The 25991-nt window shown below is 46.1% G+C and overlaps 1 protein-coding gene across 1 annotated transcript in view; it reads right to left on the bottom strand.

Moving 5' to 3' along the window:
- The window catches only part of MICAL3 (microtubule associated monooxygenase, calponin and LIM domain containing 3), a 220536-nt gene that overhangs the window by 12915 nt on the left and 181630 nt on the right, over positions 1-25991 (bottom strand). Inside the window, 5 exon segments of the mRNA XM_048502423.1 lie at positions 8989-9082; positions 10189-10296; positions 14478-14528; positions 18856-18950; positions 22477-24343. Coding sequence (XP_048358380.1) covers positions 8989-9082; positions 10189-10296; positions 14478-14528; positions 18856-18950; positions 22477-24343 — 2215 coding nt within the window.

Raw genomic sequence — 25991 nt, 5'->3', positions numbered from 1 at the left:
TTGCGGATTTTTTGCTTGGGCCAAGCCTTTCACTGTTTCGTGCTTTTACCACAACTCTTCTTGTTCTCCGGAGAAATGACAATGCCCCTGGAATTCACTATTTATTCTCCCCCAGTTCAACCATTTTGGTGTTGCAGATTCAACACGATGGTTGAATAACAGGTAGGACATCCTGTATAAAACGAAACCTGCAGCATTTTCAAGAGCGGAGGGACCTGCTGTTCTTACAAACTGTGTCACAACAGGGCTCATGACTATGTTGAATGGCTTAACGAGAGAGGGGAGAATAAGGGAAGAAATTGCTAAACTCTGATGACACGCAATTGAACAGGGTAGCGGGGAGTGGAAATAGAGTGGTGGTTTTCAGACAGCACTCCTGTGAGCCCTGACACACAAACAATCTGAAAGAGCCGGGATCCTGCTATTGCTGGGATCTCTGCTCACCCCAGACAGATTCCTCGGCAGACAAAGTGACGCCCGTTTGGAGAGGGAGGGCAAGAGGTTCAACATTTCCCACCTGAGGTCGCTGACACAGATAAAGCCGCTGTAAAAGAGTCACGTCACAAATACTAAAGATACACGATGTGATGTCATTGCCTCGCCTTCCACTTTGATGCCTGCTGTGCGGTCAGGATGGGACATTTCCAACAAGAGGCAAATAGCATCAGGCAGTTTTGTATTTCTCAGTGTTGCCAGGGGAGGGAAGAGGAGGGGACTCAGGACAGAACAGTTTCTGTCTTTCTCCTGAATTTCACAAATGGTTTGTCCAGGTGCCAGGGGGGAGTCTGAATTCTGAAAAGAGCAGAAATCCCAACGGTCCACCCAGAATTTGCTACAAGACACTTGAGACCAGCCCCTCAGTCAGCCTTGCCCAAACCCATTTCTGCAATGGGGAGATCTGAGACTTATCATAACTGTAGGTGTTTCCCTATGAGCTGGAAAAGGGATTGTGCCCCAGCCGATCAATCAGATTCTAGACCGGTTTCATTTCATTGCTTGTGAGCCAGGTGGAGGGAGAGGGGGGGGGAGAAGGTGGAGGGAGAGGTGGGGGGAGAGGGTGTCAGCGGGGTTAGTTGCCAGCAAAGGGGTTCTGCCATACATACCACCCAGGTGCAAGTCGATGAGGTCACTGTAATATGACTCTCCCCAATAGTCTATAACAAGGAATTGGTGAAGAGAGAGAGTTATTGGATCAAGTACCCCACCCTACTCAGCCCTCCCAACGTCCTGCCCAGAACTCCAAAGCAGTCAATAAGAGAAATGGCATACATAAGAGAGCAGACAAGGGGAGGGGGGAGAGAAAGAGAGAGACAGAAACAACAAGAAATCATGCGACTTTGTAATCAATATATATGCATACATATATACGGTATATGCTGTACAGACAGGGAGACAGAATAACAGTTCCTGGTAAATAGGCAGGCAAGACAGGCAGGCACGAACTTCCAGGCAGAGAAGGGAAGCGGGCTGGGTTTCGTACAAGGATCCTTCAACTAAGTCAGTTTTGATCAATATGTGGCACGGCCATCTTTCTTTGGGGAAGGGGACATTAGGGGAGGGTCCGCAAATACTCTCCAGCAGAAAGGAAATTCAGCAAAGGAGGGATTCTCTCTTCAGTCTTCTCAAGGAACAGATTCCCCAACACGCTTCAATTGCAGCATCTGCCCGGATTAGGCAGTCAGGAAAGTGTGATGGCCATCAGCACCTGCAACCGTAACCCTTGGCCACTATTTATTTTCTGGGGGACAAAATCCATGAACAGGGTCACAGGAATCTAGAACCTTGCTCCTTCAACGGTCTAAAGAAAAACTAAGCCCACAGTTATTCTTTTATATACATTCCCAGGTTCATTTTTTTAAAGTAGATAAGGTTACAAGATCAGCCTGCTGTGGAGGCAAAGGTGGAACTAGCAAGTGTGTGCTGAACGCACAAGCAGTAGGTGTCTGTCAAGTAGAGAAAGCAAAAAAGAGGTGAGAAAACGACTAAACGACAAGAACACGGGGTAGAAAATTTCAGAGGGCTGAAAAATGGTTACAGAAACATCCAAATAACAAACGCTGTGTGTGTGTGGACACCATTCAAAAATTGCAAAAATGTAATAGAAAAAAATATATTATGATTACAAAAAATACAAGGTTATATCATAATATGGCCACAAATAAGAATTTCCAAGAAGATACTGTGTATAATGTCAATGTGGCAATTCTGTAAAACAGTTTACAAGCTGGAATTTACAATGCCGGCCATGTTCCTGTTTCGATCATGAACAACCTTGCACTGGTTAATCTGGAAACCAGAAAATCCAGAACAAATTCATAACATGTAGAGCAGCGTAACTTCCAAAAACAATCACTATAGCTCCTAACCCAAAGGTTGATTTGTGTATTTTGTAATCATCATAATTGGTTGCATTTTCTATTACATTTTGCCATTTTGGAATTATATAGACACATTTTGGTAAAAAGAGAAAACATACTCGGGCAAGGGCAATATGGGCAGGTTTGAGCCTCAAAACTAAGGGATATGATAGGGTCGGAACCAATGGAACATTTTCACTGACAGAAGGATTCCTGACCTTCTTGCCTCTCCCCTTCAACTGCAGCCCCAAATACCCTGCAGGAGAGGCAAGGAAGTCACACAAGCGGAAATCTTTTCATCCCTGGAAATGTTCCCCTGGTTCACAGGCATCGTGTGTCTTCTTGCTCCTGAAAGCTAAGAATAGTTCTGAAAAGAGTTTCTATTTGGGGATAAGAGAAAATACTTCCAATAAGAATGCGATGGTCAGAGTATATGAATGCGTATGGCAACCGGGCCCTGGTCCTTTTAGGCACAGAACACGCAGGGATGTTGTTTACTAGGCTATGAAATGTCTGAAAAAGAAGACACATGGAGGGCACACATAAGACTTCAGGTTCAGTCCCTAAGTTTGAGAAAAATGTACACCGAAGACCCAGGTCTTCTGAAGTGTGGTCAAAAACGGATTTCACAAAAGGACTTCCAGCATGGATCTATTCAAAGCCATTTTAGCTTTATAAGGTGTGGGCTCTTAAAACGGGATGAAGGAAAACTGTCAATTGATACAATTTTTTGGCATCTGCATGACGACTGGGAGGTACGACGACTGGTCTGAGCAAATGGACTCTGATTTTCTTGAAAGCAGAAATGAATGAGAGGTTGGTTTGATGCCACAAGCTTTCACTTGGGACAGAACTGGACCTGCTATAAGACAAAGTAAAGAACTGCAATGCAGCTGGTTGATTTCTAAGGTACCCTTGAAGGGAAGGAAGTTATTATTTAGTTTATGGGTAAGGTTGTTATTATCTTGAGCTGGTCAGCCCAGGTTAGCTGGATCTCATTAGATCTCAGAAGCTAAGCAGGGCTGGTCTGGTTAATTCTTCGATGGGAAATTACAAAGGAACTCCAGAGTTGCCAGACAGAGGCAGGCAATGGCAAACTGCCTCTCTCACCGCTTGCCTTGAAAACCCTCTGGGGTCTCCACAAGTCATTTGAGACGTGATTGCATTTTCCACCACCAACGTTTTGACTACCACGGGATGAGTCACAGAGGCTCTGCTTTAAGTTCCAAAATGTGCGGAAAAATTTCCGCACAGATTTCCTCCCTAATTACAGTACATTTGCTTATCACAAAATAAGCCCAACAAAATTGTAGTGCAGAACTGTGTTTCGCACACAAGAATACTTCCTGTAAGTATGCAACACCACATTGTAGGGCAAAATGCACGTGCACTGTGCATACACCACCACGAGATGTGCGCACAATGTTTATTTCACCCTAACCATATGGGGTAGGAGAGACATGTGTACTGGCTCCAAGTTACAGAATATCTGAAAGTGGAACACAATATACCTGCCGAAAATAGTCTTTGGTGAGATGATCTTAGCTTCCAAGTCACATTAAACCCACTGTCAGCAATTGAAGAGGGATCACTTTGAGAGAAAGGATAGTAATGGATGGGCTGTTCCTTTACCCCACTGTTAACATCATCTCACTTTATCTACATACATTGGTCTGCATTCTACCACTCTACGCGGTCAAGTTTGAAGCCTTCTTCCTGGTCTCAGCTGACAGAGAGTGCCACCAGGTCAGGACCAGGGTTGAAAAAGCCCTGCCTCTGGTTGAGGTCAGCCAGACATTCTTGGGGCCAGGAACTATCAGAAGGTTACTAGCGGCAGAGCAAAGCGCCCTCTAGGGGCAATATGGGGAAATGCAGGCCCATATATACAATTATCCAAGACTATAAAAGGCCTTACAGGTTAATACCAAAGCCTTGAACAAGACCCAGAATTCAATAGGTAGCCAGTGCAGCGCAGTTGGTGGAGCACTGGCCAAATATGCGCTCTTACCGAGGACCTAGTAAGGACCTTCACCACTGTATTCTGGACTAGTGGTAATTTCCGGAGCAGTCTCGAGGGCAGGCCAGTGTAGAGCAAGTTAAAGTAATCCAGATGACCGTTGCATTCATCGTTTACATTTTATCATAAGCCATCCACAGTATTTTTTTGTAGAAGGTTATGAAATAAATGGTATGAATGAATGAGTAAAAGACTGCCAGTACTACTGAGGATTTCAGGAATCTAATGAGAAATTGTCTGGGTTTAGGACAGAATCATATTGCCTCTGCAAGATGGAATCTTAGATTTTCACGTGCTTCTTTTGCCTGAAATCTGAAGATTCCTCAATAGTATCACATGTTTAGGAACTCTCAACCTTGACTTCAAAGACAATCCCAATACTCAAAAGCAGGACTGACTACAAGGCCCATGGAGAAAAATCCAAGTCTCCCCACCCCAACCCTGGACTTTTCCACATCAAAAAATAAGTTATCTATAGACACCCCTAATTATCTTGGGCTTGCCAAGATGCTACCGCTGAGGAAAGAGCCCCCAAATGTATGTAAAGCTCTTCAATCTCAGGTGGCATCACTTACAAAGATGCTGGGGAGGGACAGCGAGAACCAGGAAGAGAAATAAGGAGGCCAAGGCGCAAATGATGACAACGTATTAATTGGTTGGCAAGATCGAGAAAGATTTGTCCATGGATGAATACAGATTTAACAACCGTTCTATTTAACTCCCACTACCGCAGAACATCTGACAGAGGAAACTGTATTGTCAAAGGCTTTCACAGAGAGAATCACTAAAGTGTTGTGGGTTTTCCGAGTTGTGTGGCCGTGTTCCAGTAGCATTTTCTCCTGACGTTTCGCCTGCATTTGTGGCTGGCATGAAGATGACAACTAGATCATGAAGATGCCAGCCTCAGATGCAGGTGAAATGTCAGGAGAAAATGCTACTGGAACACGGCCACACAACCCGGAAAATCCACAACACCCTAGTGACAGAGGAAAACTTTTCCAGAGAGATACTCCCCTGTTCCTTTTGAGATAGGGAAGAGCTTCTCTATATTCTCTTATCTCTCCGGAAAGATTTGAAAAAGAGACCGGGAACTTTGCCTTTAAAAAAAAAAAGGAAGTTTCAGAAATTGTTTGTTCTCATTCTAGAGAAGGAGAATGAACTCTAAAGCATCGTTTATTAAAACAACAACAAGGAAATGCTGTTTAAATGGCAGTAGGCAGCTGGGCAAGGGAATGGGTAGCCTTGCATATTGTTACTTAAAAGATACATGTATGTGTCAGTACGCGCCTTTGTTCATCCTTCACCTCACTGAAAAAGTTGTTTAAAAATGCCTTCAATGCAAATGTGTTCTGGGAATCAGGCTGGGGTATGTGTTAACTGGCTCCAGCAACATCATAGCACACTTGTGATTGAGTAGCCACAATGCCAACTGGACTCTCTCTCTTCCGAGAAAGCTGGTTCTTTTTCTTCAAGTATGAATTACCGTTCTCAGAAATCCTCCCAAAACCACTTTAAGCAGAACCTACTATCAGATATGAAGAAAAAAAGTACGTTTGGACAGTCAGCTGATAGGGTGGTTAACCCTCACTGTCTGGAAAATGTTAACATCTGTTTTAGCCTTAGAGGGGGTTTCCTTTTAGAGAGGTTTTCCTTGAAAAGGGACATGTCTTTGACAAGCATTAGTGATGTGCCTTTTGGATACTTCCAGTCCAAAAATACATTATGGTCTCTCAAATAAGTCCTCGATTTTCGAGATACCGAAAAAGGGGTTCCAAAAAATCTCAGAAACATTCAGGATAAAATGGGAATATCTCCCAGACCTGTTTCCTACCACCACCACCACCCCCCACCACCCCATGTTTCTGTGTCTCCCAGGGCTTGGTATTGGCCTGCCAGTTTGCTCTATGTAAGTATCTGTCAGTTTCAAGTGTTCTTGTTCTATAAACATTCTCTCTTTGCTGGAGTTGGTTTGTGTCAGGTTTGTGGGTTTTTGTGAGTTCTTGCATTTTATATAGGTTCAGATTCTTCAGTTTTACATAGGCAAGGTTTAGCAATAGCTTCCAATATAATTCCTGGAGAGATTCTTGGGTTTTGCATTTTCCCCTCTTCACAAGAAACAACAGCTGGGGTACCTTGTTCAGGGGCCCATAGAACTGAACCACTTGGTCCAACTGACATTAAATTTGGGGGCTACTTAAAGGACCGGTATCAGCAGTTCCCCTGCAATTTTGATGCCAGTATCTTAAAAACACCTCCTAGCCCCCTGGGAAATTCCCCATGGAAAATAATGGAGCCCAAAATATCAGAAACCGGGCGGTGTGTGTGTGTGTGTGACTAGATATGAATACCATATCAGTATTTGGAACTTGGGAAACTAGTAATACTGATATTGTTCAGCTCCAATATATCCTGACCTGAAGAATACTAATTTCCTTTTTGCTGCATAACCCAAACAATGATGGGTCACCAAGAACACAAACACATTAAACGAGATGGTATCGGTTGTGAGCTCTAAACCTCAAATGGGTCAAGTTCTGCCCAGCTTTTTCTTCTCACAGAAGTCTTCAACTTCAGCTGAGATCACTTTCTTTGTCGAGCATACCTTACTCTGGGCGGCTTCACATTTATGCAGCTCTTGCTCAATAAAAGTTGTCAAGGTCTCAACATCTTTCCATAAGCAGTAAAGCCTTCTCTAAGGGCCACAGCAGATGTGGCGACCACCAGGATAATGCTGCCATTTTAAAGTCATGTAATGTCACAAGAGTCCTATCCTGATCAGAGCATTGCTTGTGGGATGCTTGTTCCCCCCCACCCATCTTTTCCAATGCTGAAACAACCATGGTGTGAGGATGCATCCATTTCAGCACTTGATAAGGTGCGTGGGTGGGGAAACAAGAGCGTGCCAGTTTGCTGTGGTGTGAGGCTGATCAGGATTGGGCCTTTGCTGCATTTTTAAAAGGCATCTCTGGGGGTGACGTTTGTCATCCCATGGCAAGAAAGGGGTCTGCATTCAATTCATTCAGTACTGATTCTGATGTTGCTACACGTGACTTGAGACAGGATATAACCTGCCAGGGGACTTGGGACAAGGTATGAAATAAATGGAAAGGAACTGAATACACTGCAACTTTAAGTGTACTGTTATGCACATAATATTATTTGTTCTAAATGAACTGATACTGCAAACAGCAATGAGGAAATATTGACTGCTGCTGATAATCCTACTCAGTCCCCACAGGAAAGTCCGAAGTGTGTCACACCAACTATCAAATAAAAGCATAAAAAGTTATTTTAAGCCATATAGGGAAGCTACTTTCTTCACATTATGCTTCCCAACTTGAAGGCAGTTCATATGGAAAAAAGCCCTTATAGCTTCTTCTGAATAATAGAGGCTGAATTAACTTGCCCTATATGCATCAAAATATACCGAGGACTGCAAGACAGTCATACCTTCTGTGTCCTTTATTCACCCCTAGAGCAGGGGTCTGCAACCTGTGACTCTCCAGATGTTCATGGACTACAATTCCCATCAGCCATGGTGGCAGGGGCTGATGGGAACTGTAGTCCATGAACATCTGCAGAGCCACAGGTTGCAGACCCCTGCCCTAGTCTAGAGGAAGGAGAGGCTTTTGGGAATGTCAGTAGCAAAACATTATTTAAGTTGTGTTCTTCTCCCAGATGGATTAGAGCAAATTAGATGTTGTGGCAGACATGAGACTGCCAACAAAAATGCACCTGGAGCCTAGTTCTTATCTTACAAAACCCAGTGTGGATGTGATGTCACCATGCTGCGGATTTCCCCCACCAATGACAGCTACCAAAATGGGGAAAAGGCGGGGAAACAAGTGTGCTGACATCCATTCCCCTGGCAAACTTCAACAGGGCTTAGAGTAAAAAAAGGAGGAGAACCAGGCACCGGAGTGCCATGTAAGTTCAGCAGAGGCCCCGGGTGTGACGAAATGTCTAATGCCTCTGGAATCCTCTTCATCTGCATTAATTCCAAACACCACTGATTAAATCCAGCCATCCAGGGTACATAGCTCATGGCAAGAGATGACCTCTGATCAAACATCTGTTCTGCATATCTTGGAGAGAGGACTGTGGTTACGTAGAGCTGCACAGAGACCGCGCGGTCCTCGCTGGAGCTGTTCTGTGATGGTCCCTTGTGAAGGTGCTAATGTTGATTCACAGCAAAACGAATACAATCACACGGCATATCAAACTCATACACCCCTTTGAGATCCTGGTAAAGCCGGGGGGGTGTCCCTGCCATTTTATTATCTAAACAAATATCAGCAGATTCACGTCAGTTCTGAGCTGCGCCACAACCTGCTGCAAAGATGCAGCTAATAACCAGGCAAAATTTTGCTCTGGAGCTGAATCAGCAAGAGAGACTTGCAGAGCAAACTAATTTGCGCTGAGAGAAACCTGCCGCAAAATGTTTTCGTAGGCAAGAGGGGCTCAAGGGACGATAAAGAGGATAGTGAATTTTAATGAACATGCTGATCAATCAAAAAAAATACCTGTGGCTCGGATGGGGCCTGGTTTATAGATAACACACAACTTTTGCGGCGAAATATAATAAGCAGAAAAACACAACATATTGGAAGGTACCTGCTTCACCCCGAAGGGCCTTCTCCACAGCAACTCCTCTCTCTTCTAGCTGCCTCTGCTTCTCTTCTACCTGCTCCAGCTGCCGCTGGATAATCTGTGGAAGCAGAAGCACAGAAATGAGCATAGATGTTGATTCTCTACAGATGTCCAACTGGTAGAGTGCTAATTCCAAGAAAGCCCCTGCACTCTTTCGTTTAGTACACAGGTGTCAAACTCGCGGCCCTCCAGATGTTATGGACTACAGTTCCCATCATCCCCTGCCAGCATGATGCTGGCAGGGGATGATGGGAACTATAGTCCATAATATCTGGAGGGCCGCGAGTTTGACACCTGTGGTTTAGTAAGATCAGTTTAAGGAAGAAATGTGCACACACGTGTCACTTTCTCCTGGCACCTGCTACTGTTTGAAAACTTCCTTTCACATGACTTTTACAAGTGTGGCACTCTTAGCAACTATGAGAGAATCATTCCTGCTGTCGAGCACTATAGGTTAGGGCTAGGAAAGGCAGGCAGAAACAGAGGAATCCTGTTCAACTCAAGTTTAGAAACAGGTGGAGGAAGTGAAGACCCCCCCCCCCGGCAAAGTATGACTGAATTCCATAGCGTGTGGTCCACTTCAAGTGAATGCTCCAAATTAAAAAAAACTCCGGCTTCTCATGTTGCAGGATCTCTGCTCGCAGATCACGTGTACACGTATCTCACCATAAAACGAGTGTGAAAGATCCAATTAACTGTGCTAAAACATCAGTGCCAGGCTGGTCTTCTAGTAATTGGAAACCCCAAAATTGTCCAAACATTCATAACCGGCTGATGAGAGTAAAAAAGACCTACACACTGGTGAAAATAACGGCCAACCAACAAAGCAGAGAATACTTCTGGGTTAGGCTCATTACAGTTGAGGGCTGGGCAGAGAACGGAAGATGCAGCAAAACGGGAGAAGTCATTCATTCCCAAGGTTTTTATGGTTCAGGCAGACACGTTGGCCTTGTACTTATTATGCACATTCTTTTTCATTATGCAAATCTTTGCATTGTAGCAAATAAATATTTAATTAAGGGAAAAAAACCCTGAATCATCAGGATCAAAACACAACACAGGTCTGTACAGCCTGATCAACATAGACAAGAACATGACAAGCTTTTCCAGTGTACACTGCAGAAGGTATTTCCCGGGAGAATGGAAGAAAATGTATGGCAGTACCTGAGCCCTGTGCAACCTCTTCAGCTCCTCCTGCTTGGCTTGACGTCGAGCAGCTTTTTGCACTCGCCTGGTCAGTTTGGCATTGAGCTCGTCCTCCGTATAAGCCTTCTGTGGTAACAAAAAGAAGCCTATCTCAGCGCGTCCCACCATTATATGATCTCTGTTTCTCGACGCTGCGCTAAGCTGCCCATTCATACATGTGCTAGCCCTGCAGAAACAAGACCTCGTGGGAAACTGAGGCGTGAACTTTGGTGCAAAGCAAGGGGTTTTATATTGTACTTCTGGCTATGACTGCCTCTTTTCATCAATGCCTTTCTCAGCCTGTCCCAAGCATAGAACATGTGTTGATAATCTTTATTAAAAACACAATCCCTGTTGCTGGTTTCTCCTTGGTGACACATCAACACACACCTGGGACTCATCCTCAGGACCACACTACTATGTTGAGAAGCAGGCCAAGTAAATCTGTGCAGAGAACAGTGCGTAGTTAAGTTCTGATTTGATTGTGCCGCCAGCATGTACACGTTTGAGACTCAACCACTCGTCGGTGAACAAGCAATTTAATCATGCGCTAACCTGGGCACAGATCCACTCAGCCTGCATGCAAAATAAAACTCGGGAGCTGAAACACATGATCAGCGAAGACCTGTCTGGGCTCTCACTTTGAGGCACCACGGAGAGGGTAAATAGTTGAATGATCCTCCGTAAGAAGGTAAAGTCCATTCTCAGCACATCAAACTAGAATGGCCGGGAAACACTAAGGTTAGAACTCTTTTGCCTGACACACTAACATTTCAGGGAACATCTCACTTGGGGGAAACAGATATACATGCCATCCTCTAAACAGCAGTCTTAAATGGTCCAATCCAAGTGTGGATGCACCTTGTGGGCCTATTCACTGTGTAGCTCGGCTACACTTCTGCAATGTGAATTGACCCCCAGGAATTGCAGTCCACGTTGCAGTGCTAAAGATATTGGACCAACATGTGACTGAAGACATCTGGTCAGAATAAACAATGAACACAGCTAGTTCCAAGGTAAGATGTATGAACTGCAGAGATCCCTTTTTTGGGAGTTTAAGAATTCACTTGTCTGTGCTGGCAGCAGAAATGTGTTATGTGTTTTCTGATATGTCCAGCTGTCTTCAACTAGAGCCAGAGCCTTTTTGGCTGCAGCCCCGCTGGTTCCAGAGACTAACTGAAAAGATTTAAAAATTTGAAAAGCCCCCACCCCTCAGGAGCCCCACCAATCAGCAGCTTCAACAGCCTCCACCAATCAGCAGCCCCAGGACAAGGAGAAAAAAAGAGAAAATGGCCAGGCGCGCGCCAGGGATGCCGCGCGCTGAGAGCAGCGTGCAGCATAGGGGGGATTGACGAGAGTGGGGAAACGCCCTCTGAAGGCCAACGTTGTATAATGGGAGAATAATTTTAATTGGAATGTGAAAATCTGGGCAGGGGCCGTGGCTCAGTGATAGAGCATTGGCTTGGCATGCAGACGGCCTGAGGTTCAACCCCCAGCAGCTCCAGTTAACAAGTCCAGACAGTAGGTAATGTGAACAGGCCTCTGCCTCAGATCCTCAAGAGCAGCTTCCAGTCTGAGTAGACAATACGTACTGTGATGGACCACACGGGTCTTTCAGCCTAAGGCAATTTCATGTGTGAATTCATTGTATGAGAAGAAGAGTTTGGATTCATACCCCATCTTTCTCTCCTGTAAGGAGACTCAAGGTGGCTTACAAGCTCCTTTCCCTTCCTCTCCCCACAACAGACCCCTTGTGAGGTAGGCGGGGCTGAGAGAGTTCCAAAGAACTGTGACTAGCCCAAGGCCACCCAGCAGGAACATAGCCATGCAGAAACACATCTGGTTCATCAGATAAACCTCTGCCACTCAAGTGGAGGAGTGGGGAATCAAACCTGGTTCTCCAGATTAGAATCCACCTGCTCTTAACCACTACACCACATTGGCTTTCACTGAGACAGCCCAGTGGTTTCCAACCTGGGGTACACATACACACCAGAGCACACCAGAAGGGAAGTCCTCCTATGGATTAAAAACTGGTTGAGGAACAGGAAACAAAGGGTGGGTATAAATGGGAAGTTCTCACAATGGAGAGATGTCAGGAGTGGTGTCCCCCAAGGATCTGTTTTGGGACCAGTGCTCTTTAACTTATTCGTAAATGACCTGGAAGTAGGGGTGGGTAGTGTGGTGGCCAAGTTTGCAGATGATACCAAATTATGTAGGGTGGTAAGAACCACAAAGGATTGCGAAGAGCTCCAAGCGGACCTTGATAAATTAGGTGAGTGGGCTCAGAAATGGCAAATGCAGTTCAATGTAGCTAAATGTAAAGTGATGCACATAGGGGCAAAAAATCCAAACTTCACATACACGCTACAGGGGTCAGTGCTATCAGTCACAGACCAGGAAAGGGATTTGGGCGTCTTAGTTGATAGTTCCATGGGAATGTCAACTCAATGCATGGCAGCTGTGAAAAAGGCAAACTCTATGCTGGGGATAATTAGGAAAGGAGTTGATAATAAAACTGCAAGGATTGTCATGGCCTTATATAAAGCAGTGGTGCGACCGCACTTGGAGTACTGTGTTCAGTTCTGGTCGCCACATCTCAAAAAGGATATCGAAGAGATAGAAAAAGTGCAGAGAAGGGCAACAAGGATGATTGAAGGATTGGAGCACCTTTCTTATGAGGAGAGGCTGCAGCATTTGGGACTCTTTAGTTTGGAGAGGAGACGTCTGAGGGGGGATATGATTGAAATCTATAAAATTATGCATAGGGTAGAAAATGTTGACAGAGATAAATTTTTCTCTCTTTCTCACAATACTAGAACCAGGGGGCATTCATTGAAAATGCTGGGGGGAAGAATTAGGACTAATAAAAGGAAACACTTCTTCACGCAACGTGTGATTGGTGTTTGGAATATGCTGCCACAGGAGGTGGTGATGGCCACTAACCTGGATAGCTTTAAAAAGGGCTTGGACAGATTTATGGAGGAGAAGTCAATCTATGGCTACCAATCTTGATCCTCCTTGATCTCAGATTGCAAATGCCTCAACAGACCAGGTGCTCAGGAGCAGCAGCAGCAGCAGGCGGCCATTGCTTTCACATCCTGCAGGTGAGCTCCCAAAGGCACCTGGTGGGCCACTGAGAGTAGCAGAATGCTGGACTAGATGGACTCTGGTCTGATCCAGCAGGCTAGTTCTTATGTTCTTATGTTCTTATTTGAAGGTACATGAAAAAAATGACCTAATGGAGCTTGCTAATATGGGGGAACAATTTTAGGGAAATAGGTTGCCAAGGGGTATGCGAGTAAAAAATGGTTAGGAATCACTGAGCTAGCCAATGCAGGAATGCCATGTTTTGTAATGTGAGAACACTCATCCAATTCTCTGTTCGATCCCAGTGAACATGTGCCTTTGAAACTGGAAACACGGAGGGGGTTCCGGAAGTACAGTTTAGGCCAAAAAGATATTTCAAAGATTATTCTCACGTTACAAATTCAACACCTTCAATGGAAGCACAGACCTCCATATGTAAAGCAGTAATACAAGAAGCAATACTGTGATCAAAGAGGCAGAGTGGAGTACTGCAAAAAATTTATACCACTTTAAGTAGCTTGGCTTCCCCCCCAAGAATCTTGGGAACTGCTTACGGGGGGGACTAAGAATTCCGTTAAAGCCCCAAATCACTCTCCAAGAACTATTCAAATGAGACAAGCTTCCTAAACCAAGTCTGGATTACAATTTGGGCTTTTATCAATCAAGCATTTTGGAGACGAGCAAGAGATTTTAAGTGCCAACTTTCTTACCCTTACTTTTTAAAGCAACTATGCACGCCTGCTTACAGTGGACTGCTATCATCTACCAATGGCCCCTAAGGCATCTGTTTAGACCAGCTGTCTCACAGATTCATTTGAGCTCACACCAACACGTTAGCATAGAAAGAGTGCAATGCGAACACCCGCTCCATCCAGCAAAAAGCCCTCTGACATGTACCTATTAAAAAAAATGCAACCCCAAGTGATTCTGAAGGTCAGCCGCTTGCTGGATCCCTGATACATATACTGCATGCATTTCAAGATGGAAGGAATATTTGGGGTTGGGTGTTTCCTTGTAGAAGCCAGGTGGTTCGGATCTGTTAACTGTTTCATCCATGCACAGTCAGGGGATGTTAGTACACGTGAAGGAAGGGAGGTGGGGAAGCAGCTGATGGTTCCGGCAGGTTAGTAACAGGGAGACATGCAACCATGGCCCATCAATGAGAATGGAGACACTACCTTTGACGCGTATGACCTCTTGAATGCCAGGGCGTGTGGTACGTAAATCAACTTTAAAGGGGGGAGGAGGAAAGGGGTGGGATAGCAAAGGCAGAAAAAAAAGACACAACACACATAAAATGGAGCAAAAATCAGTTAACACATTGAAACATAAAATGCACAGTAATAACACAAAGGACGCTTGAAATGCAACATGAAACTGTCTGGGGGGGGGGGGGGGGGTGGATCCTGCAGAGTCTAAAAATGCATAATGGAACCTGACTGCTAAAATAAGGATGCTGGTCTCCATAAGATTCCACTTGGCAGTTACCATTTGGGGAAGCCTCCCTATTTGGAGAAGGAGAGTTTGGATCCATTCCCCCTTTCTCTCTGCTCTTAAGGTGTCCCAAAGCAGCTTACAAGAGCTTCCCTACTCCTTCCCACAACAGGCACCTTGTGAGGTAGGTGTGGCTGAGAGAGTTCTGAAAGAACTGTTGTGACTGACCCAAGGTCATCCAGCAGGCTTCATGTGGAGGGGTGCGAAACAAGCCCACCAGATTAGAGTCCACTGCTTATGTGGGAGGCTTCAACTGGGCAGCATATTCTGAGATCTGGCAAGTTCAGTAATAACTGGATCAGTTCTGCACAACCTGAACCCATTAAGCCAAACTCTGGGCAAGTGTTGTATCCCTCCCACACTCCAGCCAATTTGGCACTCTCAGTCAGGGACTGCAAAAAAAGTCATGCCAGTGATAGGATTTGTTCTGCATGGGATCACACAAGTTGTGTAGGACAATGCTAGACTAATTTTGCCTAGGGAGCTACTTGGGGCCAGATTTTGATTTGAGCAAAGAGTTGAAAGCCAAAACCAACCCTCCCAAGTAAACTGGGAGACACTTCAACCAGAGGTCCACCTTCCTCCATACTATGCTTTTGTAAACAAAGTCACAGTATTTTTCTTCAAGTTGGGAATGGCCACTGCTGAAGTATTTCTTCTCCTGATAAAAAATGTATGTGGACATCTATCCTTGCATTTGCTTCTTAACCCTGAAGCCTGGCTCCTAGCCATTGGATAGTCTATTCTGCATCTGTGAAATCTTAAAGGGGACAAACCAGACTTTAACAAAAAGTGATTTTAAGTATGTTGAATTTTAGGTCCAACACCAAATTCTGCAAACTCATGGCCTGGCTTATGGAATCACAAAGCGTGCAGACAGCCTAGGGCCACAATGCGTACATTCAGTTTGCCTGAAAGCAAAACAACAACGTTTTCTGCAAGTCACCACGGAAGGAAACATGACTTTTGAGGAGTTTGCTAATCAGTGCCTCAAAGGGGAGTCACTACCACAACGGTACAAACACAGCCACGGGATCTCAGGAACCCGCAAAACCCACAAGGAATTTCAAAAGCATTTGTTTCGAAGCGGCTTCTAGCACAATGAGTCAGACAAAACTAATGAGCTAATCACAACCATCCCTTCAAGTCATGTTAAGTGGGGCAAGAGGGTTAAGGGTATCGCAACGAGACAACTGTCAGCTGCAATGCAGGGTCTGATGGGTTCAAGACCAGTCATGTGACAGAGAGAAGAAAATAAAACAACCCACTTGGAAATGTGCCCAGGATTCCGCTCTCTTGACTCAAGATTAGCAATAAAATTAGACCATCGAGCCAATCTGCCATTCCTGTTCCCACGACTTGCTGGCACAGATACTTGGAGCAGGGCAGAAGTATCAGATAGGGCTCTTTTGAATTAGGAGAGGGCCATATCACGGCCCACAGCAGCCCCACCACCCCTCTGCTTTCTCCCTGCTATTGTTACAATTACCACCAATACAATTCAGTAAGCGTTTATCACAGAGGCGTATCAGGGGAAAATGGCGCCCGGAGACAACCCCTTCTCCAGGCGAGCTTTGTCCCTGGCCTCCATGCAGGCTGGCTTTTGCCCCCCCCTGCCCCCGAGCCCCCCCCCCATGCAAGCCGAGCCCCGCTCCGCACCCCGGCTTCCATGCAGGCCGGCAGGGCCTGGGGAGGGCAAAAGTTGGCCTGCATGGAGGCTGGGCCCTGGGGCCGTGCGGCTGGGGCAGCAAGTGGGTTTTCAAGATGGCAGCCTTCCCCCTTGGTAGCCACCCTCCCACTGTGAGGAGAAAAGTGGAGTTTTCTGAGGTGTTTTTTTTTAAACCAGTAATTGATGTACTAATATATCATTATAGGAATATGCCAGAAAATCCCTGAGGCACACTGGGGGAAGGATGACTTCCATGGGGACTGGAGCAGGGAAAATGGCCACTGTGTGGGTTGGATTGAGAAAATCGAGACTTTCTTACATGCCTGCCAGTGGGTTCCCCCATGATCTTTCCCAAAATATCACAGCAAAGCAGTTTTGGGAAAGATAACAGAGTCAAGGAAAGCCTTGGTCACACAAGGAAGCACCACGACTCCAGAGGAAAGTGTGTGTGTGGGGAGGGGGAGGGGCGAAGGGGACCCCACTTCCTAACAGCTCTGAACTTCATCAGCTCCGTCCTGCTGGAACACTCCCTGCTGACATCTGGGCCCTGCGGAGTTTAATTCAGTTCCGCAGGGCCTGCAAAACAGGGCTGTTCCCCCAGGGCTTTTCTGCCGAGCCAGCCGGGCATCCCATTTTCCAAAATCATTTCTGGTCCTCGTCTGGATACGGCGCGCACGCCAGTCGGGTGGATTGTCATCAGCCCCATTCCGTCTAGGCCTCTCGTGGGCACGGAGGAGGGTGGGGGTTTGTTGCCACCTGTTACAATATTGCTCCTTTTAAACTAATTTATTCTGAGTATGGTTTTATTGGTTTTTATTGTTATGTATTTTAGATTTTTTATGGTTTTACTCTGTTGTTCACCGCCTGAGCCCTTTGGGGGAAGGTGGTTTATAAGTTTAATGAATAAATGAATAAATCTGTTTTTAATGCTTATAATGTTTAAATGTATATATTGTTATATTCTTTATGGACTTGTGCGGTTTTATACGGTTTTATTTGTAAGCCGCCCTGAGTCCTACGGGAGATTGGCGGGATATGAGTGTAATAAAACAAACACACAGACTTGGACAAATCACTCAAGGTGAAACCGGACACATCTTTGCTGTGCTGAATGAACTGTGGCAGAACCCCCACCGTGCGTAAACTCTTTGGAGAGGAAACGATCCTGTCGTTTCAGCACACGGTTCGCAGAGCTGGTCTTACTCAACCTGGGTGAAGTGGTTTGTGCTGAGTGGCCATGTGGACATTTAGGGAAGCTCCAGAATGGCTCTCGAATAGAAACGTGACCAAGACTGCGACAGAATGACTGATCAAGAACCCATCATCTCCTCACTACTGGCCCTGCCCAGGAATCCTTTCCAGTGTCCCCAAGTACCTCCTCCTGCCTCTGCATCGCAGATGCAACACGGGACCTGCCATGAACAACCTGAAGGCGAGAGTGTGAGAAGCGGCATGTTAAAAAGTTTTTTTTTAAGTCAGCGTTTAAAAAAAGAACAATGCACCTGCAGATATGCAAAGCAGAAATAAAAACTCAGGGGGCGAGCATGAGACATTCCAGTTCCTTTGCTGGATCATTGTCCTCTTCAAAAATGTTTCAACTCACTTCTGCTATTCCTACGAGAAGCGGCCATGTAGAGCCCACACTCATAAGTAGGCCAACCAGCAGGAAAAGTTGCCATGTGCCACTTGCTATGCAAAGGGACCTACTCACAAGGAAGACTTCCCAAATTATATTCCAAGCGTCAGCCTGCAGCAGACAACATTTCTAAAATTTCCTCAACACGGTGAAATACGTTGCTGGACTACTAAAGCTCAGAGTTGGGCGCCCTCTTAAAAAGGGCATCCAGGTTTCAGATCCCACAGGATAGTTCTTTAAAAGCACCTGCATTCCTGGGCAACACACTGGTTTTTGCGCACTCATGGACCATTGTCGCGAAGCGGTTAAAAAGTGTGTGCATGCAGGTACAAATATGAAAAAGTTAACCTTGAATCCATTCAAGTGTAGGCGTTGGTGAAGAATTAATTAAAATATTTTGACTGAGCTTTTCAGTAATGTAGCTCAAAGATGCTTACAAGCATTAAACCACAATATAAACAAACAATCTCTCCGATCTAAAAGGGCAACCCTGGAGATAGTCATATTCCACCCAAGACCTGTCAATCTGGGCTGTTCCTATAACAAACAACAGCACGGCATGGTTTCATGCGCTTCTGCAGTAAGAGATCACATCTCAGCAGGAATTCACCTCTTGCGCTGCTGACTTCCAGGTTTTCTTGTTCACCAGCACCAAAAGCAAATCGGTAATCAGACATCAAAATTGGCCACCTCATTATCTGCTACGAATTGAGCACTTTCCTGCACGAGCTCATATTCACGCCTAGTTTAACCTTACCTCTCGCTTGGATTTCTGTGAAGAGCGTTCCAGGACATCATCGTTGGAGAGATCAGAATCCTCTGAGAAGCTTAAGTGCCGACGCAGCTGCAAATCTGTTAAGATAAGGAGACACGAATCAGATGGCAAAGGTAGAAGAAGTGCTTCCCGGTAGTCTCACATTCCGTTGCCTGGGGCATTTGCTTGTCTGGAACGGAACCGTGCTGCCCTCTGCTTGCACGGCAACTGAAGCACAGGAAGCCTTTTCTGCCAGGCAAGTGCCCTGATACTTGGTCAACTTTTTGCTTTTTAGGTGAATCCTTCAAAAGGGCACGTGCTCTTCTTTCTAGGGATGAGGAACACAACTTCTTTCAATTTGCAAGAGCCAAAACAGGTGAATTAATAACTTTACTGCTGAGAACGTAGCCCTTAACAACATGATCAAAACAAGGACAGGTTAAAATATCTATAATTAATAAGGAAAATCAAAAGTTATTAAAATAATTAAACAGGTGGGCTAGTTGGTGCATCAAGATTATTATCAGTATCAAAAGTTTTTCCCCCTAATGTTAACCGATAGAGCAGGGGTCTGCAGCCCACGGCTCCAGAGCCGCATGCGGCTCTTTCAGCCTTATACTGTGGCTCCACGTGGCCTGGAGGTTGGAGGCTAGTGTGGGCATGTCCCTCCAGCCCTTCAGAGCAGCACTGGAAGGAAAGGTGAGTGGAGGGGCCAAACCAATGGCGGCTCCGTGTGTGAGGGCGCCGCTTTTCGCATCCCCTCCACTCACCTCTCCTTCCAGTGCTGCTCTGGAGGGCTGGAGGGACATGCCCACGCTGCCCTCTGACCCCTGAAGGTCGGAGGGTAGCATGGGTGTGTCCCTCCAGAGCAGCCACCATTTCCCCTCTGCCATTCCCGCAGCCGCCATCCCTTCTCTGCCCCATGGAACAGGCGGCTGGGGGTTTCCCTGCCTGGCGCCTCCGCCTCCCAGCGCTGGAAGGAAAGGTGAGTGGAGGGACCGAACCAGAGACGGCTCTGTGCGGAGCCGCCTCTCCGGCTCGGTAGATCTTCGGGGCCATGGAAAATGGATCCAAATAGCTCTTTGGGTGGTAAAGTTGCCGACCCCTGCGATAGAAGAACAAAGGTTGAAGAAGTAGTAATAGTTTGGATTTATATCCTGCCTTTCTCTCCTATAGGGGTTTACAAACTCCTTCCCCTCCCCTCAACTAACAGCTTGTGTGGTGGGTGGGTCTGAGAGAGTTCTGAAAGAACTGTGACCGGCCACAAAAATTGGCCACTACTTTGCTGAGTCCCCACAGGAACCAACATTATTGTTGCTTCAGGGAGGTGCTCTCTTTCACCCACCCCATTTTTAACCGTTTTCCTGTGATAGCCCAACGGCTATTTGAAAAGCTCTCATTCAGTTCCATAACTAGTTGAAAAATAAAAGCACAAGACCCATCAGGCTATTGGTCTGTTGAGCAAATTGAAAGCACGTGTCTTGAGGTAGAAAGGGATGGGAACCAATTTTGCCGATCCCAACCTGTCACGTCTGACACAAAGCTGACTGCATGGGAGAGACATTGCACAGTTCTCCTCTGGGAGGATTCGCTTGACTCAAGAGTTGGGGATGTGTCAAGATGAGTCACAGCTCAAGTCTTTGATGGCTGACTCCAAAAATCCCTTTCTCGGAGCTAAGCGTAGCAGGGAAAACGGACAGCTTTGGGAGCAACAGTCCACGCCCAGATATATGCTCCAAAAAGCAGGGCCACACTTTTGTAGACCATTTCTGGCAGTATGAAAAAGCCGACCCTGATTTGCCAGGGAACGGTGACTGATGCTGGGAACTTTGCTCATTCCACATGTGTGCATAATGCTTTGGACCAGAGAGCTGTTGTTCATGTTATTGCCTCTCCCCCGGAAATCAAAGGAGCTGCCTAGTACCCCAAATATATATTTCTATTTTTGGTTACTTTTATAAACTTAAATCAGATCACTTAACCTAGACAAAAATGTCACAGCACTGTTAAACAGATGCTGGATCATCAAAATTTACTGGACAGTTTATCATGTGAGTGCAGCCTCTTTCTGGCTGTAATTGGGAAAAGACTGTGATGGGTTGATATACAAGAAGAAGAAGAAGAAGAAGAAGAAGAAGAAGAAGAAGAAGAAGAAGAAGAAGGAGGAGGAGGAGGAGGAGGAGGAGGAGGAGGAGGAGGAGGAGGAGGAGGAGGAGTTTGGATTTATATCCCCCTTTCTCTCCTGTAGGAGACTCAAAGGAGCTTACAATCTCCTTGCCCTTCCCCCCTCACAACAAACACCCTGTGAGGTAGGTGGGGCTGAGAGAGCTCCGAGAAGCTGTGACTAGCCCAATAGATATACGGCTGCAGGTACTGAAGTCTGTGGAGGCATTTGTCTTCGTACTGCCTGGCGAAGCACTTTGTCTGTGCAACCAATATTTGTGAACAATAAAAGTAGGACCGCTTCTGTGAAGCCGAGTAGCTGTGTGCGTATGAGTTCCTACTGAGTTCCTGAGAGTGGCGCTGCTCTGCTATTAGGGGTTTTACCCCACCCTTCACAAGTCCTTGCAGGAAATACTAATTTGCACACATCACTTCACATAGGGTTGGGGCTGGATACAAAATTCATATGAAATCAACATTATTAATAGCCCCACGGGACAGAGGGGTCAGCTGCCGCACTGCAGTCCAAGCTCTGACCACACCCAGAGTTTGATCCTGACGGAAGTTGGTTTCTGGTAGCTGGCTCGAGGCTGACTCAGCTTCCCATCCTTCCGAGGTTGGTGAAATGAATGTGCGCCCAGACTGCAGGGGGTAAAGTGTGGACGACTGAAGAAGGCAATGACAAACCACCCTGTAAACTTCCGCACATGCAGAATAATGCACTTTCCATCCACTTTCACAATTGCTTGCAAGTGGATTTTGCTATTCCGCACAGCTGCAAAGTGCACTGAAAGTGCTCTGAAGGTGCATTATTCCGCGTGTGCGGAAGGGGCCACAGTCTGCCTAGTAAATGCTGTGATGTGATGTCACCCCCTGGGTGCTTGCACCTTTATCTTTTACCTTAGTGACACTTCTGTGGCAGTGGAAACTATTCTTTTTCCTCGGTCTTCTCTTGGGTTTCTCTTTTTAGGCACCTCTTTCCTTGTTTCCTTTGTTTATACCAGGGGTCTTCAAACTATGGCCCTCCAGATGTTTATGGACTACAATTCCCATCAGCCCCTGCCAGCATGGCCAAGTGGCAGGGCTGATGGGAATTGTAGTTCATGAACATCTGGGAGGCCATAGTTTGAAGACCCCTGGTTTATACCTTCTCTCACCAACTGCCCACGTCAGAAAAAAAAATCACCCTCCGCAGATTCTGTCTTTCTCCCATTTTAACGAAGGACTGTAACATATCCTTAGCACAGTGAGCACAGAAAACTCCCATTGTGGTCCAACAGTGGCTGCCAACCTTGGTTACTAAAGGAAGCCAAAGAGAGTTACTGCTAGGTGCTATCAGAACCCTTGCTAGGGAGCTAAGGGGCATCTCCTAATACTTGTACACATTCTATGTATGGTAGAAACCTAGAGAACTCCCCAGATGAAGCATATTTCCTACAGAATGCAGAAGAGGTACCATACCTGCCACTCTAACCACTGGAGATGCCTTATGTTTCCCAGAATCTACAGTGGCCCCACTGGAAGGGGTACTGGGGCAAGACTTGTCATCTACTCTTTTCTTCTTGTCCTTCTTATAACCAGAGAACACAGATTTCCACAGCGATTTCGGCTTGGTGGCTTCTTCAGCCACACTGCTGGATTTGTCAGAGAGTCTGCTGTCGTTCTTGGACTTCTTCTCCTTCTTGTTCTTACGAGGCGAGAAGAGCGACGTCCTTTTCTTACTCTTCCCTCCGGAACCTTCTGAGGAAGTGACGGAGGCATCACGCCGGCTGGTGTCCGAAAAGGGCGAGAAGAACTTTTCATTGCTGGCTTCGTGCTTCAGTGTGGGACCTTCACTCAGTTTCGAATGTCTCGGGGATTCGAAAAACAGCTCCTTGGTCTTGGAGGGCGCAGTCGAAGCTTTGTGCAATTTGGCTGCCCCGGCAGCGTGGGCCACCTCCAGATCTTTCATCCTGCACAGCTGCTTAGCCATGGCATCACGCAAAGCTTGGCTCTTCACAGATTTCTCCCTAGCTCTCATTCTTTCCTCAGCTAGTTCCTTCGCTTCCATGGAGACGTGCAGCAGGTCTCTCTTTTGCTGGCTTCCCCCTTCCATTGATGGAGGCCCACCGTTCTCTTTGACCAAATGTAGGTGAAGAGGCTTCTCTGGTCTCGACCTGCTGGTAGGGGGAGTGTAGTACTTTTCGTGAAGGCTCGTATCTTCGGTCCTCTCGTCATAAGTGTCCTCGACATCGTCAGCAAACGGGATCTCATCCACGCTCTCCACAAACGATTTCCGCACCTCCTCTCTAGAGGGCTGGGATGGTTCTTTGGCCAGCCGTTTCTGTTCACGGGCTGGTGGAGGAAGAGGCTTTTGCACAGGAGCTGGTTTAGGTTCTGCCTCGTTCTGCCAAATGGCTTGGTGCCTCTTTCTTCGCAGTGTGGCTGGTTCTTCATTTTGAGGCGGAGGAGGAGGGGGACTGGATGGAGGAGTGAGCATGGTGGAGTCAGAAGTGTTGAAGCTCTGGCTGGCCAAAGTCCTCATGTTGGATGAGCTACCCTGAAGACCAAGTCCAGAGCTACTGGAGAGGTCTCTTTTGACGTCACTTGAATTTTTCAGCTCTCTCTCGGACGGGGACTTTGGTGTCAGTAGTGAAAACTGTTCCTCCAATTTGGGCGTGACTGGTTTTCTTGGAGCTGGCTGTGGTTTTACAAGGTGGGTTCCCTTATCTTCTGGAACACCATCGGGAGTATATGATTTGAGGGGACTAGACGCAAGGGGCGAGATGGTAAAACTCTGCTCTGCTCCCCTGCTTCTGCTCACAGGGGTGAGGCCCAGACTCCTCCGAATTTCAGCACTCTTCATCCAAAACTCCTCCACCAGGTTGTTACGTTTCAAGGCTTCTTCGGCTGAGGTAGGGCTTCCCAGTTTTTCCATCTCACCATCTTGACTTTTGAGGGCGAGTTTGGCCAAAGGAGTAGAGGTTAAGGCTGGGACTGGCTGAAAACACACTGGTGGCTCCCCTGGAGACAGAATGGATGCTTCTGTAGAGGGTAAAGGCTGTGAACATATAGGCAGGGCGGCAGCAGATGGAGGTGTAGGCAACGTGGGAGATGCTGGTTGTGATGCCGCAGGTGATATTGGCGCGATGGTTTCAGGAAGTGCAATTGGCTGGGACCGTACTGGAGAGAGAGGTACGGTGGGGCTTTTGATTTTTTGATCATCAGGGATGGCTTCTTGTGTCTTCTCTTCTGAAGGGAATGGGTCAGGGAGGAATGGATCGGGGAAAAACCGGGCTTCTGGACTCCTCGCTTTGCAGGGGATTGTTGCAAAAGCTTCCTTTGAGTCCTACAGAAACAAACACAGGATATCACCAATGGAGCACAGCAGGTTCTGGAGATGTCGAACTTCACACGATCAAGGAGCCCTGGCCACAGGATCGCCCACAGAACATCACCTCCCCCTCTGCCATAGAACCCCAGCACATTATAGAGCAGTGGTGGTGAACCTATGGCACTCCAGAAGTTCATAGACTACAGTTCCCATCAGTCCCTGCCAGCATGGCCAATTGGGACTGATGGGAATTGTAGTCCATGAACATCTGGAGTGCCATTGTAGTCCGTGAACATCTGGAGTGCCATATGTTCACCACCACGATTATAGAGGATTCTGGGAAATGTCCTAGGTTGCATCCTCAGTTCTCCTGAGCTACTAGCCCCCAAGTTGCCCTGTTCAGAAGTGGGACTGTTACCAGGGGCAAAGTGCATGTCTTTCAGTGTGGTGCAGACAGGGGAGATTTTAGGTCAAATGCCCACTCAGATATAAAGCACAGACTCAATGTGATCTCATAGGGTTGTTTTAATGCTAAAATGAAAGGGACAATTGTGTATACTGCCCTGAAGTTTTGGAAGAAGACTGGGATAACAAAGGGATTGACTGACTGGTTCCAGGAAGCTGGAGCTGGCCATTAGTAGTGTTCTCTTGATATATCCACCCTGATTCGCTTCCAAGGTTTCCTGGAACACTTTTGAAAGCCACTGTTCCAGAAAATATCCCACCTGCTCTCTGTATATGATAGTCCAGAAAAGAGGACGTATATAACCCTCAAACCATTAACAAGGCATTAGAGATAATGACTACTGAATAGATCTGTGGCTCATTCATCTACTTGCCGAATGCTACTTGTGTGTCTATAGCTGACAGACAGTATAGAAATAACTTAAGTACATAAAGTACTTTTTTGCAAGCTGTGTGGATAAATAAGCTTCTGAAACAAGAAAGGATTCTCCAGATGGCCCTTTTCAGTCCTTAATGATCCATTTGGGATCAGTCCTGATACGCTATTTTCCTACACTGGTTTTTTAAGACGTCAGCCTGGCACACAGACCCTGCAATCTTACTTCCAGAGCTTATCAGTTCTATATAACAGCCTCACATACACAGATGACAGGTGGAAAAAATTGTCCACAGAAAAAAATTCAGTGAAGGGAAAATGTCACCTGAAAAAAATTCCATTTCTAAAGATTCACTGTTACATAAAATTCAAAACCATGAATGGATGCTGACATCAGTGCAATATTAGGCAAGGACGGCAATCTCAAAATTGTAATTGGGTGATTATCCCTAGGAATTGCGTGAGAGAATACATGCATGTTTTATTGATTTAAAAACTGGAGGAAAGGGGAACTCACAACCATACACATACATTTTAGCCTTGGTTTTGATTTGATCTGCACTACCAATCAACAGAGTTTATAAGTAGACTTTTTATTTGGATTATTATACACTATTGCTAAAATTCTTATTAATGTGACAAGCCTCACACAGAGAAAGGGATGTTGTAATCACCAGTATGACATGAAACCAACAAATAATGGAAGTGATGTTATGGAGAGTGGCAGTGAAACTGAGCTGCCCCAGTGATCTCTCTAAAGGAAAGTTAAATCCTGTTGAAATGTATGAGTGGATGAGATCATGTCCATGGAACAACTCACCA

Source organism: Sphaerodactylus townsendi, linkage group LG06, assembly GCF_021028975.2.
Source record: "Sphaerodactylus townsendi isolate TG3544 linkage group LG06, MPM_Stown_v2.3, whole genome shotgun sequence".
NCBI lineage: Eukaryota > Metazoa > Chordata > Lepidosauria > Squamata > Sphaerodactylidae > Sphaerodactylus > Sphaerodactylus townsendi.
The sequence above is the reverse complement of the archived record's forward strand: the minus strand, read 5'-3'. Positions and strand labels throughout refer to the sequence as shown.